The following is a 17,407-nucleotide window of genomic DNA, read 5'->3' as shown; positions in this document are numbered from 1 at the left end:
GAGTCCAATATAGTCATGGATATTAGCCCGATAATGCCCAGTGGTTAGTCACAACCTATCCCTGTTGAGTGGAAACTTTTTTTTTGTTTGTTTAAACTTGTTTTGGTTGGTGCATTAACGAACTCCCCCCATGTAGGATTCCTGCTCTGGATCTTTTTACTGCACGTACATGAAAAAGTGCAGTTGTTGTCCAGAGAAAAATATTGGCTTTCAGTTCACCGTGGTACACTATCTCCTTTCCCACCTCTCTTCCTCTCCATTGTTGGACTGATCACTCTAGATGCCTTGGTCATTGTGACTGTGAAGTGTTACTCACCGCGGGACTTTAACCAAAATATTGCACTCACTTTATCCTAAAGACAAGCTCCATTCAAGCAGCCAGTTCCCTCCGCCGCTACACCACCTTTATTCTGCTCCGTTGTGCCTTGTGAAAGGCACAGAGGTGTTGCCGTGTGACATTTTATTCTGTAGCTTGTTGCATCTTTGTCTTAAATTGGACTGCGTGAACACTCCGGCTGTGCTTAGCAACCTGGAGGAGCCTCCTCCAGCAGACCTCGGTCATCTCCCACACTTCAGTACCCAACCCTGCGCTAGAATACCTAACCCAAGGCAGGGACTCATTTTGACGCTGTAAATATTCCTGAGGCACTTGTAGGACTTTTTCACCAAAGCGGTTCCAGTGCTAGTTCGGTTCAAGTGCCGGACTTGGCACCGGTTCTTTGCTTTATGAACACCGGCAGCAAGGAAAGCGCCGACTCGTTGCCAAGAAAACTGGTGCTACTGTGGCCAGATGCAAACCACTACGTCACAGCAGGTGCCGTCATGGTTGGCAATCGCCATTTTTAAACAACATCTGTGAGTTTAAAACATATACCAGGAAATTCTGGATGCATTCTTGCTGATTTAATCATGCAATCAAAAATACGTCTACTGAAGAGCAAACACGTGACTCTAAAAAGAGTCATTTTCGTCCTGAAACGTTAAGGACCCCAAATAAGAAGGCCAGGATCACCATCTATTAGTCGCGTTTCCACTACACTTTTACGCTAAACTGGATTGTCAACATCAACAACCATCTCATGGAAGCATAAACAAGGTTTTTTTTATTTTTATATTTGGCACATTTTGTTTTTCGAATTAGAGATGTTTCCATCACAGGTTGTTCTTTGAGATATTTGGGTTTTGTGCTCTTTTTACGGATTTCCTGCTTGCACATTGGTGACCGGACAAATGACTTGGGGTCCTGGCACTGGAAAAGCAAACTAGTTCTCTGAAGAGGGTGTTTTGGTCTGGCACCGGGCTAGCACCGGTCTACCTCCAGCTCGCGTACCAGAGTTGGTGTAGAAAAAGCCCTATTAGTGAGTTTCTTCTATCACTAGAATTCTGCAGAACCTAATTCTCACAAAGAAAAACCTGTAATAGAAACACCTAGAATCCAAAATCCTTTTTACACTTTTATGAGGTGGGTTTCAGTTTTGTTGATACTCCAGTTTTACACTTGATGGAAACAACTTTTTTGCATTTTCACTGGATGAGACGTAGTCGATCATGTGACCATGTAAATGATAATCTGCTTCCTTCGTCTCCTGTTGACTATTTTAAATTAGTTTATGGTACTTAAATTCTATACCTGAAACTGAGACTTTAGAAATTATAATTACATTTCTTTCCGTTGTATATTGTTAATTTTAAGCAGGTTTCGAAACTTGATCATATTTAACCACTGTTTGAATCAAATTTTCCTTTTTTCTAATTCTTTTTGTTTAAATTTTAAATCATTCTTTTTATATATGTGATGTTTTAATGCGTCTGTAATGCACTTTGAATCACCTTGTTGCTGAATTGTGCTATATAAACAAACTTGCTTTGCTTATTGTTATTTAGTCACCTTGCTATAATATAAACCAACAGCGAAGTGAGCAGTTAATTTGTCCTGCTTACTTTTGCATGTAGAGGCTAGTTTCATTTTCTGTCACCATCCCTCTTCACAAAAGATAAAGCACTTAGGGTCACAATTATCACTCCCATTACAGCTCCCACCAGTCGTATTGCCGTACCCTGTTTTATTATCCCATTAAAACCATTACTCATATGTCTTTGCAATGAAGAGAGGTTGTGTTGCATTGGCTGAGATTACAGGAAAGGTTTATGTGATTGGCCCAAAATAGAACTGACACATTTATAGATATGGCCATCCATCATAACCTGACCATTAAAGGAAATGAGAACAACTCATTTGTCCTCTTTTGGTCAAGTGTCACCAAAGATTGTGCAAGAATAAACGGTCCCCAGGTCATAAAATTAATGATTACTTATTTACTCATAGAATACATCTTAGTCGTTGACCTCCAACTTCTTTTACTTGTCTTTGTAAATGAGGGCTTGTGTTTCGCAAGATGAATGAAACCATGGTGAGGCAAACGTTAGGCAAACGTTAGGCAATGATTATTCCTCTGCACACAGGTTCCAGTTCATGACCCTGGCCTTATTTCTGTCTTTCACAGAGACTTGCTGTGAGTCCTGTGTGGCTTTATTAATCAGACATGTGGAGAAGCAGGTTCTGTGAAAGGCACAGCCCTAGCAGGCACAGAGCCTGTTTTCACTACTTAATCACTAACAAGAATTTAACTGTGGATGCATTAACTTGAGTTGTTTACATCTGCGCCGTCTAGACCACAGTAGCAGGAATGAATGAAGCAAAGTGGCCTTGCGCCTGAAAACCCACTGAAGGACCGGTGTTTCCAGGCTTTGTTGCAGCTAAAGGTTTTTTCCACCATAAAACACAACCGTGCCATTATTTTCTTTTCTACACCTTTGGGATGTAATTGGCATTTTTAGGTGGGTCACTTTCAGACATTCTGGCATTGCAGAGAAATGAGCACATGCATGCTTCCAGCAGAGCTTGACCGGTAGTGTTTGGCGAGTGTGTCGTTGAGTGAGTTGAAAGGAAAACCTTTCAGAAAGCGCCGTAACCTGTAGGAACTCTGCAGTAACGAGCACATCCCTGCTTTTGTTCTGTTACTGATTTGTACGGGGTTCAGATTTTATCACTCCGTTATAATAAGACGCATTTAAGTTTCCTAAATAAACCATTATATACTCATACCGTATTAGGCGGACCGCATTAAAAGGCTCAATATCAATGAACGGGTCTATTTTGATACATAAGGCTCAACGGGTTATAAAGCGCATGTTAAAACATTTGTGAAGCGAAACAAAGCTGAACTTTATTCAACTCATTGACAATAACTCAGAATATCGTTCAGTTGTAACTAAAACAGAAAAATTCACTCATTATACATTTTAAATAATTCATCTTCCACAAATCCAGAAATAAAAAGTGGCGGAGGTGAGTTTCGTACTACGTCATTGTGGTTCATTGTTGCCAGCGATAGCGGACACCTGAAGTTAGTGTGAGGTTGGAACAATGTTGTATTCCAACATTTGATTATAACTGGATTATGATACAGATTTGAAAATTGGGTTTATGCTAAATCGTAACATTGACGTCCAATTATAGTAAGGTAACCTGGACTAGATGTTGAATGATGGCTGCTTGCATAATTAGTTAAAGGAGACCTATTATGGCATCTAATACCTATTTTAAACAGGCCTTGAATGTCTTACAAACAAGCTTTAGATTTTTTTTTTTTGCTAAATAAATGAGAAATTCAGCCTCGGAGCCATGTCTTTATCATCTCATTCTGAGTGGGCGGGGAGGCTATGATAATGAGGCACTGTGCTGATTGGCTGCCTGAATGACGCGTAGAAAATGGCGAAATCTCAGGCCGGCAGAGTTGTTGTTGTTGTTCCGGCCAGAGTTAGTGTGGGCGTGGTTTCACGCATCGGAGGCCAACCGATGTAAATCGCTCCCGTCACGACGGGAGCAGAATCTGAACGGCTCGTAGAAGCCACATCAGGCTGGACGGCTCATCCGGGCGGCTGTACAGACACTGCAGAATTTGGTTGCTTTCCTCCTTCTCTGAGTTGGCAGGCTGAGGGGAGACCACTTTATATATGTTAAAGCAAGAGAAAACGTTGTCTGATGGTAAATAAAAAGAATCGTTTACCCCCAGCCCTAATGGATATGTAGTTTGGTTAACAAGAGTTGATTAGAAAGTTGCTGCTTTTTTTTGTTACTCTGAATGAAAAGTGAAGCCTAAATTAACATGTTCAAACACTTCACAACAAAGGCCTGAACAGAAAAGCCTTCAGAGTGATCTCACTCTGAAAACATTTATAATTTTCAATGGACGTCTCAAGACTGGTTTCCATGTTTGGATTGGACTGGTTAAGTTTGTTTTGCTGATGTCGTGACGAAGGAGACGGCGGTGATTCAGTGATGGTTGTTAGGACATTAAATCAATTGGATTGTTGTCTGAAATGTATGACGTGAAAAACCAACGCTACATTTAACTGTGCTCTGCGAGGTTTGTATGTATAGACGTTGAATAGACTGTAACATTTAACAACTTGTTGCATCGGACTACTCAACCTAATCAGTGCTACGCACTAGCGCAGCAGATTACAGAGCTGCTGACCGGGGCTGACCGCTCGTTTGCTCTGATTGGTCAGTCATGGACCAGTCAGAAAAAACATTTTTTGTTTTCTAGCAGGAGATGAAATCATGAACTATGTTATGGTCCGATTTTAGGACGACTGGAGAAACGGTTGAATGAAGGCAGCTAGGGCTGGGTACCTTTTAAACATTTTCTGTACCGACACCTTCACTTGGATACCGGTTCCTGAACGGTACTTTTTTTATACCAATTTTATGAAATTAATTGCAAAGAGTTATAACATGTTACCATTAGGGCTGGGGATCGATTCAAATGTCAAGAATCAATTCGATTCTGATTCTTAAGATTCAAAATCGATTACCACGATTCGATTCAATCTGATCCAATATCGATTTGGCTTAGTGTTATTAAAGATGTTTTTTTGAGCTGTTACCTGAATTACATGAATAGTTAGTAGTTATGCAACATATTCATACTGGTATTAAACTTGACGCTATATTCATTGTTCATTGATAGTTTTACACCACGTGCATGCATGAATTAAATGAGGCAACTAGTGGGATTAAAGTTCACCGGGTGAAAATGTTATAAAAAAAAAAGATCTTTAGACATACAAATCGATTTTTAGGAATTAATATGAGAATCAATTTAGATTTGGAGAATCTATTTCATTTATTTATTTATTTTTTTTCAACACACTTACTAATATTGACTTTTATTTTTCAGCTTTGGTCATTTGAGTCTAAGAAGTTTATAAATAAATAAATAATTTTAGTGCAAAAAAACAGTTGCAAACCAACAAATAAATGTTTTATAGTGCAAAAGAACATAAGCAAACCATTCCTGGCTGACGGTGTCCCCGGCAGAGTGTCTTTCACAGTCCACCACCAGACTACTGGACTGACGGAGGTTCAGGTTGATGTCTCTGTACCGCCGTCTCTCTCTCTCAACCAACCAGCCGTCCCAATAGTTGACCACAACTGACCTCGTGACCGAGTTGACCTCATGCATTGATCCCCGTGCACATTCACATGTGTGCAAATACTGCACTGCGCAGTAGCCGCATGTTAACACCCTCCACAACAACACCACTCACATGTGAACCCATCTGTGGGTGTAAACACAACTAACGCACTAACGTGTAACATTACAGCCAATCACAAGCAGCTTCTCAGGTTCTGAAAATAGGAACCGAAAGGTATCAAGATCAGGCATCTTTCAATACCCGGTAGTGCCGACAGATTTCGGTCGGTGCCATAAAATAACTGAAGTTCGGTACACAGCTCTAAACTCGGCTGGAATCGCACCATTTCATGTCAAAGGTCATTCGTCAGGCCGAAGAATTGCCCCCATTATTCGGTAAAACCATTCTAGTCTCCTCCAACCTAGGAGATTCCACCAAAGTGAAGAGTGGTCCGTGTTTTAAGTTTAGCGACGGCACCGTGACACTGGACCACATTGGGATAGGTGGACTTTCTGTGTTTGGGATGGTTTCAGGTGTGTGTTGGTGTGTCTGCATAAAACATGTGTCCATGTGTGACATTTTAGTTTACCTGGATGTATTTTGGCGGTAAAAGCATTTTGGGATTCACAAGTTGTATGAAAAGTGTACAGAAGCCTATTGCATTCACTTGAAAAAAAAAAAAGAAAAAAAAAGCTTTGTTTTTCGGGATAATTTTTACTGTTTTTCTTGGCATTTTATTTTTTTTTGGCCTTGTTTTTCAGCGATAATTATTTCCGCCCATACGCCACCGAAGGCGATTCCGTCTCCTCAGCTGCACACTGTGGAGATCCAATATTTTCAGCAGTCTCTTGGGCCACCATAAAGCTGCCTGAATGCATTTCATGTGCATCTTCTTGTATCCATGGAGACATATCTGTCCTGGAGAAACATTGCTATGTTGAGGAGATCTGAATGGGCTTTCCCTCGAAACAACCGCCAAGTCCTCGGGTGTCTGCGTAAAGTCGACAAACTAATGGTGATACCATCTGTATGGCTTAAAGACAGGACTATCTCCCAGTGTCTTAAACCTAGATCAAAGTAAAACTTGATGAAACTTTTGGGATTTACACTGAAAAAGAGGCTAGACAAAATTACCAGAAAGAAATTGAAAAGAAATTTGTGAAAAACTGAGCTTTTTAACTTATTTCCAAGTGAATGCTTCCGTAAAAGTACTATACAAATAAACTGTCAGCAACTTCTTCTTTTTTTTTGAATGATGAGTCGAGTGATATCTGCGAATCCACAGTAAATCTGTTTGCCTCCTTGTGTTTAGAAGCAGTATTGTTACACAGGGTGGCTTTAAGAGACTAAACTGACAGGCAATATCAGAAGAATGTTGTACAAAAGATCATAGATGACGAGATGTTTGCAAACTCAAACTAACCAGTCTCCCAAGGAGACGGAGAGACGGAAAGTCAAGCATTAGGTGTCAGCCGTCCGATGACAGGCTTCTTAGTCTACTTCTAAATAAAGGCATCGCTTCATCCAGCCCAGGCAGGAAGTTCGGGGAGTTGGCACTCAGGCTAATTTCTTTGTCACAATTTCTTTGCAAAACTGGTTTCTGGTTACTTCCCCACCTCTTTATTCAGCATGGCGTGGCATTTACCAGTGTGAAAATCAATTCTTCCATCTATAATGGAAAAGGAGAGCGGAGCCTGCAGACTCCTCCGGCCCCTGCAGTGGCCTGACCCCCCCAGCCCACCAGAGGCCGATGCAGTGGGCCGCGGTGACCTCGCTGTCTCCCTCCGGGATCCAGGGCGTTCTCCCAGCCCTCAGCTCAGCACCCACGTGTTGTCAGCAGCTCCCGTTACGTAAGCCATCCTGCCAGACAAAAGCTCAGCCATCCCAGATACGAATCACTGACTGGCCCATGCTGGCAGCAGTATGTTAATGTTAGCCCCTAATCCACGCAGATTTGTTGCCGTTCAGAAGGCACTTTTCCTGTTTTTAGCCAGCATGTTAAAAACATGAAGAGCGTGATCTTCAAAAGCCTCGACCTGACGGCGAAAAACACAGACTTTATCACCACTTCCGGAAAACTGAGATGAGGATGAGGTGCAGTTTTTCATTGTGTATACATGCACCATAACAAAGATGGTATGAACAAGATAAACCTGTAGCCTCACACACCCAGGGCTTGACTTTCAGCTCTGGATTCTGCATAATGTCACTTAGACTTCCATCTAGGAGGTCAGACGTGGTATTTCCTGCAGGTTCCTACCGTTCTTGTCAGGTTTTACTGACATGAACTTGAAGGCATCATTAGGTCGGGATGTCCGGCGCTGCAGGGCTCTAGGAAGGAGATCATTCTCACCCCCTGATGCTATAGACTTCCTGTGATGAAAGAAGTCTGGCTGCAGACCTGAAGCCCTTTCCAGGGCATCCTCCATTGTCAGACCTGGAAATAACTCTGGATAACTGCCTTAGTTTAACCTGTGATGCTGACTACAACCCTTTCATTCATTCTGCAGGAATATGTCCTCATTTTTATAACACGTATGCATCTACTAGGCAATAGCCAGTGATTATACCGACCTCTTCATCGAAGTTGTGCCTTTTAAAGGTTCAGCTTTTTATTAACGGCCTCAGAGTGGACTGATGTTGCAGCTGGGATTTTGTTTCTGTCCACATCCCTCGTCGGCCCGTCCACTTGTGTTTTTAAGTATGTATTTTATTTATTGTTTATAACAACAACAAATCACCATCAAATTAAAAGCGTCAAAATATCAAAAAAAGCTAAACAATTTAACAGTCTCATCCAGAAATAAAGAACAACAGCAAAATAATGTGTTGGAGAGGGAACAAGAGGAAGCAGAACGCTTATTTAGTCCTGTCCCTTCCTCACAATATCATATCATATATGCCAAAGAAAATATAAAAAATAAAATAAAATAAAAAAGAAAGAAATAACAAAAAATCTAGCCTCCTACAATATCCTAAACTCAAAAATTAAATTTCCCAGTCACTTCTTTGACGATCCATGACCAGCCATAAATGCAGGTAGTTACATTTGTATTGTATATGAAGTATCACATAAGGAACAGAATAATAATAAAATAAATACATACAGAAGGTAAACATATGAATGTACACATTCATATGTTATTTTATTATTATTTATTATTAATTTGTGGATATTTTAGAGAAGAGCGATGACCAGGTTGGACCTCTGGGTCGGTTTGCGTTTCATCTCCTTCTTGATACCTGCAGCACTGTTTGTTGTTGTTTTAGCAGCAGCCTGTCAGTCAGCACAGTCTACACCTGAGTTAAAAAAAGTTTGTTTTTGTCACACGGTGTGTGCAGCATGTGATCTGTGGCCGCCGCCGAGCTGTAAGCTACGGGAGACGAGTTCAGCCGCTGACTTTGCAGAGAACGCTCTCGAAATCCTCAGCTGGCTGAGAAAAAGTCTGCGAGCAGTCTTTTCCTTCCCCGCGTGCCTGTGTGGCTTTTAATAACGCAGAAGAAACCGAGGGAGGCAGGGAGGGAGGTAGGGAGAGCACGAAGCGAGAGAATGGTGGAGAGGTGTAAGAAGAGTAAACTCGTGACTCATCAGGCGCAGTGGAAAAGTGTTCAGTGAGTCAGAACTGAACTGAGAACGCGGGGCGGAGGATCAGCCGTGACTGATGGCTGGAGGTAGAAACACACTCACAAAACCCTCAGATCAATTAATTAGGCATCTTCTGGACTAATCGCAGATAATATTTAAAAACTAACAGCATATTGAAGCTGAAAGTTTAATTTTGTCACCCAGAAGCGTTGCAATGTGCCCTAGTTTTGATACGTGACGGTTATGAGGTGCTTTAAAGGCCCTTGAAGAGGCGCTGACCCAACAAAGTACTCAAATACTACTATAGTTCATAAATAAATGAGTGTACACTTATATACTGCAGATTTGAAGCCTTGCTGAGGCGCCTCAGTTTGAATGTGATGCTTGACGCCACGGAAATGGTTTCTAAAGAACATTTTTTCTGCAAAGAAGCGGCTCTGCAGCCTGCGGAGAGCATCCTCTAACGCCGGGCTGCTCTGACTCCTGCTTTTGTCTGGCTGCTGCATCGATTGCCCTCCGCAGTGATGCTGACTCTCTCTTTCTTTGGGTCTTGATAATGTCTCCACATTGATTTCAGTCCACATCTCCTGCAACCTCGAGTCCTTTTCAGCTGCCGTTGAAATGTGAGAAATAAGACCGGCTCATGGATTTCTGAGGAACCTATCGACGGATGGGCTGTTATCCTTCTCGTATCACACTGTTCAAACAAATATTCTCTTTGAGATATGATATTGACGACCATTTCCAAAAAGTCCCACTTTTGATTTCAATGTTGCCGTCATGAAAAAGCACATCTGCCGTAGTTTACTTTTGCCAGGTCATGTGACAGAGACCCCGATCAAAGTAGTTACCCAGCTTCTTTTTTTTTTTTTGCTGAACCTCCGAAGTGGCAGCACAAAGCTGTAATATTGATTTTATCTGATGAAAAACTTCATAAACTTGCCTACATGTGCTGTCATTTCTGTTTTTTATCGGTAGTTTTTAGCCATAATCTGAAGAAACTTTTATTAAAACCTCACGTTTGCTCTTCAAAGCACCAGATTCTGCGTTTTATGTTGTTTTTTTCCTCTCACAACTGAAAATAGTAATACAGCAGACAGATGGGAAGTAATGCCAAAAACTATTCCGTGGGAATCTAATTATTGTGTTTGCAGCACATCAAAGGAAAGTCGATGCGGGTCACTACTCATCCATAACGATGAACCTGATTAATGAATGTGCCTTATTGAGGACAGAACAACATACGAGCAGGCAGGAAGTGATGTGGGGGATCAATCGGCACGCTGCAGCTGGGCGACAGGGTCAAAAAACGATATCAATATGTTTACAACTGCAAAACACATCTTTATTTTCATTAAGAAAAATGATGCTGCAGCATATTTTACTGTTTTAACAACAGTTTAAGTTTGGATAGTGTGGATTCTAAGTTTACGAGGTGTACTTGAATGCATCATGAAGTGCGATGTCTATATTTAGATTTAAACACAGACCATGGAGACCATTGTTCTCAGTTATAATCGGTGCTTTTCAAAGCACTACTTATTATTTTGGTATGTTTTAGTTTCATTCCTTCAGATATTTAGTTTTTATGTGGTGACGGTTTACGCCTGCTCTGTTTAGAAACAGAGAAAAGTTGGGTTTGGCTCAGGTGGAAGGATGGATGGATGGATGGATGGATGGATGAATGGGAGGGAGGATGGATGGATGGGAGGATGGATGGATGGATAAGTGGATGGATGGATGGATGGATGGATGATGGATGGATGGGAGGATGGATGGATGGATGGATGGATAAGTGGATGGATGGATGGATGGATGGATGATGCGAGGGTGGATTCATGGATGTATGGGAGGATGGATGGATGAATGGGAGGGTGAATGAATGGATGGATGGATGCATAGATGGATGGGTGGATGGACGGATGAATGAATGGGAGGGAGGATGGATGGATGGGAGGATGGATGGATGGATAAATGGATGGATGGAGGCATAGATGGATGGATGGATGGATGGATGGGAGGATGGATGGATAAGTGGATGGATGGATGCGAGGGTGGATTCATGGATGAATGGGAGGGTGAATGGATGGATGGATGAACGGATGGATGGATAGTGCCTCTATTTGCAGACATGATGGAAGAAAAGACAAATACACTAAATAGATCACATGTGAGATGATGTCGCTATAAATATAAATATAAATATAATTTATTTACATCTTTTGGATAAAAACCAGTGCACTGATATGCATTTGGTCTGCAGTGGATGTTTAAAAGGTCGTCGTTGTCGGTGAGACAGATGGTTCAAAAGCATCAGCGACTTGAGAAAAGGAAAAGTGGATCAGGTGTTGACCTGTCTTCCCCCTCTGCCTCCGTCTCTCCGCAGGTGTGGCTGGTCGCGTGGCTGAAGCCGCTGCACCTCCTCCCTCCACCGCTGACCTCTGGCGTGCAGCGCAGGGTCCCCGTTTCTCTTCTCTTTCTTTGTTTCCTCTCCTCTTCTTTTATGCCCGGACGCCAGCCGCCACCTTGTGAATTCATGATCACATGACCGTGGATATGGACGCAGTCCTGTCCGACTTTGTCCGTTCGACTGGAGCTGAACCCGGATTGGCCAGAGACTTGCTGGAAGGTGAGTTGAGGAGCATCCCGCTATAAATAACCCCACAATGCAAACGTGAGGTGGCACATGGAGCGCAGGGTGGTGGTTTTTGTGTTTTTGAATGACGTTGAGTTAGAGGTAGTTTTTTTTTTTTTTTTTTTTTTTTTAAGGTTTTTATTCACATTATTTCTTTTTATTAACATTATCTCTCATTACAGCATGTTTGTGCATCAAGCAATATAAGTTTATGCAAAGAATACCTTTTTTAAAATTTAAGAAAAAGCAAAAACAAAATAAAAAAATAAATCAAATCAACAAAATGGGAAATGAAAAATAATTTTTTTTTTTTAAATATTGTAAAAAAAATAAATAAAAAAAATTTGAAATATTGTACATATGATAACCCATGCCAGCCAGCATATACTTCCAAGAGTAAAAGAAAGAAGGAAAAAGACAAATAATAAAATAATTCTTAACACAATAAGGAAACACATCTAATATACAGTTAGACAGGATAACAATGACTTCAGTCATATATTGTAAAAGGCACTTGTTAAAATTTTAAATTAAAATGTAGCACTTCCCGTTCCACCCCCCACCCACCCCCTTGTATGGCTCTCTATTACCTTTCATTCATATACTTACAGTCTATATACACCTATCTGTACACATCCTCACACAAATGTACATATAAATCTACATAGTGCAATACCAATGAAGATCTAATAATATTATCTATGGAGTCTATAACTTACAAAGCTTTGAAAGGTTTAGTGATTTATGTTTTCTTGAATTCATTTTTAAGTGTATAAACAACAGTGTATTTTAAGTGTATAAGCAACAGAGTCACCAGAACCTCCTCAAACCACAATTGCAAAATCCCGTTCTGCAGGACAACTTTCGGACAGTAAAGCAGTAAACCCTGGAACTCACTGCCATCAGAAATTAAATCCATCTAAAAATAAATAAATTCATTAATTAATTAATTAATTAAAACAATAATAATAATAAATATATATATATTAATAAAATAAATATATATGATTTATTAAAATATATATTTTTTCTTTTTTGTGGTAATTAAAAAATGTATATATTACAAATGCATGTATGCCTTAGGTATTACCAACTTGGTATTAACTAATATATATGCAGACCAAAAATACAAAAAAAAGAAATTAAATCCATCTCAGAGTTTAATTCATCACCAAAACTAAAACCTGGTTAAAGAAAAATCAAAACTGTACTCATCTGTAAATAGTGTGTATATTTGTGTGGGAGAGTGAGTGAGGGAAGGTTTTATATCATGCAAATCTTGCATTACTGTATTATTGAATTATTGAATGAAACAATAAATGTATTAATTTTATATTGTACTGCAATGTTGTGGAAGAAAAGCCCAACTGGGGACTGGAGTTGAGAATTAGCACTAGCTATAAACTCTACATGCATCGCATCAGCTGCAAGCTTGTATCTATGTTTGACTGCATTGTCCCTGTCAAATAAATACAAAATAAAGATGGATTTGGTCCAGGAAGAGTCATCTCACGCGGTCAAGTCCAGAGAAGGCAGAATATCCATAAAGGGCCCCCCAATTTTCAGGAAGGTTATCGAGTTAGAGTTTTAACAGAATATTTGCTGAATAAGTTTTGTTTTCACACTTGGATCCTCTGTTTCATCCCTCTATCCCTCCTCCAGCTGAATCAGGAAGACATGACTCGTTGAATAGATTATCAGCAGTGATGTCCACCCAGCGGTCTCCGTCAGCGTCTCTGTTGTGGTTCTGTTAATTAGGCTCTCCAATAGTAATAGGAGCGAGGTATAGCTAGAGTCAGCAGGCTTTCTTGTTGCCTAGCAGCAGCAGAAGTTGCAGATAAAAATATGGGGCTGAAAATGAAATGTAATGCAGCAGCAGCAGGGCGACGAGCTGCTGCGATCTGATGTTTACTCAAGCGAAGGAATGTGTCAGCGGCCTTTACGTAAGATGAGACGGCCCACGTTGCATTGATCGGTGGTGAATATTTAACCTGGTTAAGGAAGCATCCTCTTTTTACCTGACGTCTGTCCTCCTCTTCTCTCCGCAGGGAAGAACTGGGACTTCACGGCTGCGCTCAGCGACTTTGAGCAGCTGCGACAGGTTCACGCAGGCACCCTGACGTACGCGTTCCCGGAGGAGCGGACGTACCTGCCCACCGACAAGGAGATGGCCAGGATCGGCCGGCCCCTGCTGCACCGGCAGGAGGAGGTGGTGCAAGGTGAGGTCACCCGCACGCCGGATCACCTCGTGCTGAACATTCAGATACCAGTCCGTCTGCTGCAGCAGCGATGCAAGTTGAGGTTTGGAAAAGCATCTCAGAGAGTGGTCGCCATTAAGGCGCCGCAGCATCAGCAGCATCACCAGCTGCAGGGCTGCAAGCTGGAGCGTACCGCTGAATCAACGTCTTTACGGTCAAACCGGACCTTTTATTAGCCCATAAATAAAACAAAGACTTCTGGTTCCTCTGGGTTCAACTCTGGTTTCCACGAGGCTGAATGTCAACACTAACGGGTGGACATTAACCAATCAGAGCAAGAGTGACAGCCGGACTAGTGTTAACAAATGATGTCTAAAATGGTCTGAATTGGAGAGGGAGCTTTAAAAACAGCCATAGAAGGAGCCAGGCATGTGTGCACCTCGTTCCAGAGTTTGGGGGCAGTAACTGCAAAGGCCCGGTCCTCCCTGCTCTTTAGCCTGGAGTTGGTCAGCTGACCTAAGAGCCCTAGAAGGACATTTAAAAGACCTGAGATATAAGAAGGTGCAAGACCATGTAAAGACTTTAAAACAAATAAAAGAATTTAAAAATTGATCCTATAATGGACGGGGAGCCAATGAAGAGCTGCAGCACGGGTGTCACATGGTCCCGCCTTCGCGTTCTGGTGAGGAGGCGAGCTGCAGACGGGACGGGGAGGAGCAGCTTTACACTGACACTTAATATTTTATTTATACCACTACTATTTTACACTTTTTTGATGTTCTTATATTTATATATTTTTTTGTACATACAAGACATGCCTCATTTATCTGCTTTTATTTTATTCTATTATTCTATTTGGTACTTTCAACGTCTTGCTGCTCAGTTGTTCTTGCAATTGCCCCTTGGGGATAAATAAAGTTTTTCTGAATCTGGAGCTAACGCCTGCATACAGTGCATGGCAGTAGTCTAGGCGGGATGACACAAAAGCGTGTATAATGAGCCGCTCGATGGCGTAGCGGCTTCTATACTGAGGCTACAGTCCTCTTGCAGCGGTCGCAGGTTCGAATCCCGGCCTGCGCACCTTTGCTGCATGTCATCCCCATTCTCTCTCTCTACCCCCTTCCTGTTTTTGAATAAAGGGCCACTAGAGCCCAAAGAAATCTTAAAAAAAAAAAAGCATGTATAACTTTCTCAGAAAGATAAAAAGGGTTTAACCTCTGATAAAAGCCTCAACTGGAAGAAACTAGATTTTACAACTGCATTAATTTGTTTCTCCATTTTAAAGTTAGAATCCAAAATGACACCAAGGTTTTTGTTTTCTTTGACATGAGGGTTCTCGGGGTCCTAGATCTACATACGAGTCACAGGCAGCACTGGGATGAAAAACTAGGATCTCAGTTTTATTTTCATTGAAGTTAAGAAGTTTAAAGCCATCCTGACTTTGATGTCCCTCAGTTTAGTAAACTTTTAAAACAGTGAGAGTCGTTGACGTTGATGTCATGTAAATTTGGGTGTCATCAGCATAGCAGTGAAAACTTGTGGAAATATTTGTGTCTGAAACCCCACGTGCGTGGTGTCGCCGCTGTCTTCCAGCAGCTACGGAGAAGCGTCTGTCCAGAGGAATCTCTCACGCCAGCTCCACCATCGTGTCTCTGGCCCGCTCCCACGTGTCGAGCACGGGAGGCAGCAGCACCGAGCCGCTCCTGGACACGCCGCTGTGCACCTTCCAGCTGCCGGACCTCACGGTGTACCGGGACGACTTCCGCAGCTTCATCGAGAGGGACCTGATCGAGCAGTCTATGATGGTGGCGCTGGAGCACGCTGGTCAGTAGAATTTAAACGTTTCTCCTAACGTCAAACATGTTGCACATGTTCCTGAACTTTACAGTGAAATGAGCTTTTTTAACAGCCATCTAACAACTCAGAAAATAAAAAACCTGTTTGTTCAATGGCAAAAGTGTATTTTTTATTTGCCTTGTATCGAAATTTAAATCACTGGATTATTTTTAAAAACTTTATTAGTAGAAGGAACTAAATTAGTAGAAGAATAAAAAAGTAATTAAAAATTGCTACTTAGTAATTGTCAGCCAAATTAGTAATAAAAAAACATTCCATTAATCTCAGCAGCAAACGTTTTCATAATTTTTTTTTTTTTTTAATGATTAGTAAATCAGTTTTCCCAATTTTACTGGGGTTTGCTTGTTGTTTTACTGTTCTAAAGCTTTGTGTCACCATGAAAACATAAGACTGTTCATACCAGGTGCAAACAGCCTTTAAGACTTTTAATGAATTTAATGCTACAAGGATCTGTTTTTATTCTTAAATAAGTAGCGGAGATGTGCTGGACTACGTTCTGTTCAGAGATGCATCAGATGGTCGTATCACCGTATTCCTAAATTTCCTTCGGGATTAATAAAGTATCCATCTATCTATCAGAAGAGAAAGAGAAAGATGAGAAACGTCTTTCAACGTATCACTGAACTTATACTTTTCTAACATATGTTAAAAAAAATAGATAAACTGCAAACCGTCTAGATATGGAAATGTGTGTGTTGCCTCTCACCTGAAGAGTTGTGTTGGACAGGATGACTATGATGATGATGATGATGATGATGATGATCCGTTTTGAGACACTTAACATTTGAAAGGCACATCCCTGATTCCAGTCGTGTTCGTTCCTCCTGCAGGGCGACTCAACTGGTGGACCAAAGTGGTCCCCAACTGCCAGAGTCTGTTGCCCCTGGCAACCAGTGGAGATGGAAACTGCCTGCTGCACGCAGCCTCGCTCGGTGAGTGTTGCACACCTTTCCAACAAAACCCCAAGTGCGAGTCGGGGGAATGAATACCGGCTCAGCTAAGGACCGGGCATCGTCCCAGACCTGGAAGTAATCATTAACCTGAAGCCTTTGAAAGAGAGTTGCAATTTTACAGTTTAAATAGATAAAAACTAGCGTCTTTAAACCTTTTGATGCTCTCCGAGCACAAAAAGCTCTGACTGAGCTCCTCAATACCCGAAACCCTGCCAGGTCATTGAGATCCTCCAATCAGCTGCTACTGGTCGCCCCAAAACACGACTGAACACCAAAGGTGACAAATGGCAAATCACCACGTACAAGAACATAGGATTATTTTGAGTTTTTCTAAAATCTTTCTTTTCACTGTTGATCTTATATTTTGTGTTTATTTATTTTTTAATCTCTTGGCGCAGACATATTGCAGTAAAACTTTTACATAAGTTTGAAACACCTGCAAAATTGCACATTTGCTACCCGACATAGAAGACCAAAAGTGACAGATTATTCCCCTAGACTCTGGAATAACCTACATATTTGAATTTTTAATTATTTTACTCTTATTTTTTTATTTCAATGTATTCTTATATTTTTTTGTACTCATTTTATCTACTTTATCTTTGTAATATATGCCTTTTATTCAGCTGTTTTTAACTGTACAGCACTTTGGTCAACCTTGGTTGTTTTAAACTATAAATGAAGATTGAGTTGA

General features: G+C 41.2%; 1 protein-coding gene across 3 annotated transcripts in view; it reads left to right on the top strand.

Moving 5' to 3' along the window:
- otud7b (OTU deubiquitinase 7B) overlaps positions 1-17,407 on the top strand; it is a 48,959-nt gene that overhangs the window by 14,177 nt on the left and 17,375 nt on the right. For 2 of the 3 annotated variants that reach the window (XM_061717432.1, XM_061717433.1), the window contains exons 2-5: positions 11,457-11,699; positions 13,754-13,924; positions 15,497-15,727; positions 16,591-16,692. In XM_061717432.1, coding sequence (XP_061573416.1) covers positions 11,615-11,699; positions 13,754-13,924; positions 15,497-15,727; positions 16,591-16,692 — 589 coding nt within the window. In that variant the 5' untranslated portion in view covers positions 11,457-11,614. The remainder of the gene's footprint in view (positions 1-11,456; positions 11,700-13,753; positions 13,925-15,496; positions 15,728-16,590; positions 16,693-17,407) is intronic. The other variant, XM_061717434.1, reaches the window with a different exon arrangement.

This window comes from Cololabis saira, chromosome 3 (genome assembly GCF_033807715.1).
Source record: "Cololabis saira isolate AMF1-May2022 chromosome 3, fColSai1.1, whole genome shotgun sequence".
NCBI classification, from domain to species: domain Eukaryota; kingdom Metazoa; phylum Chordata; class Actinopteri; order Beloniformes; family Belonidae; genus Cololabis; species Cololabis saira.
Note: the sequence above shows the minus strand (reverse complement) of the source record. Positions and strands in the feature narration are given on the sequence as shown.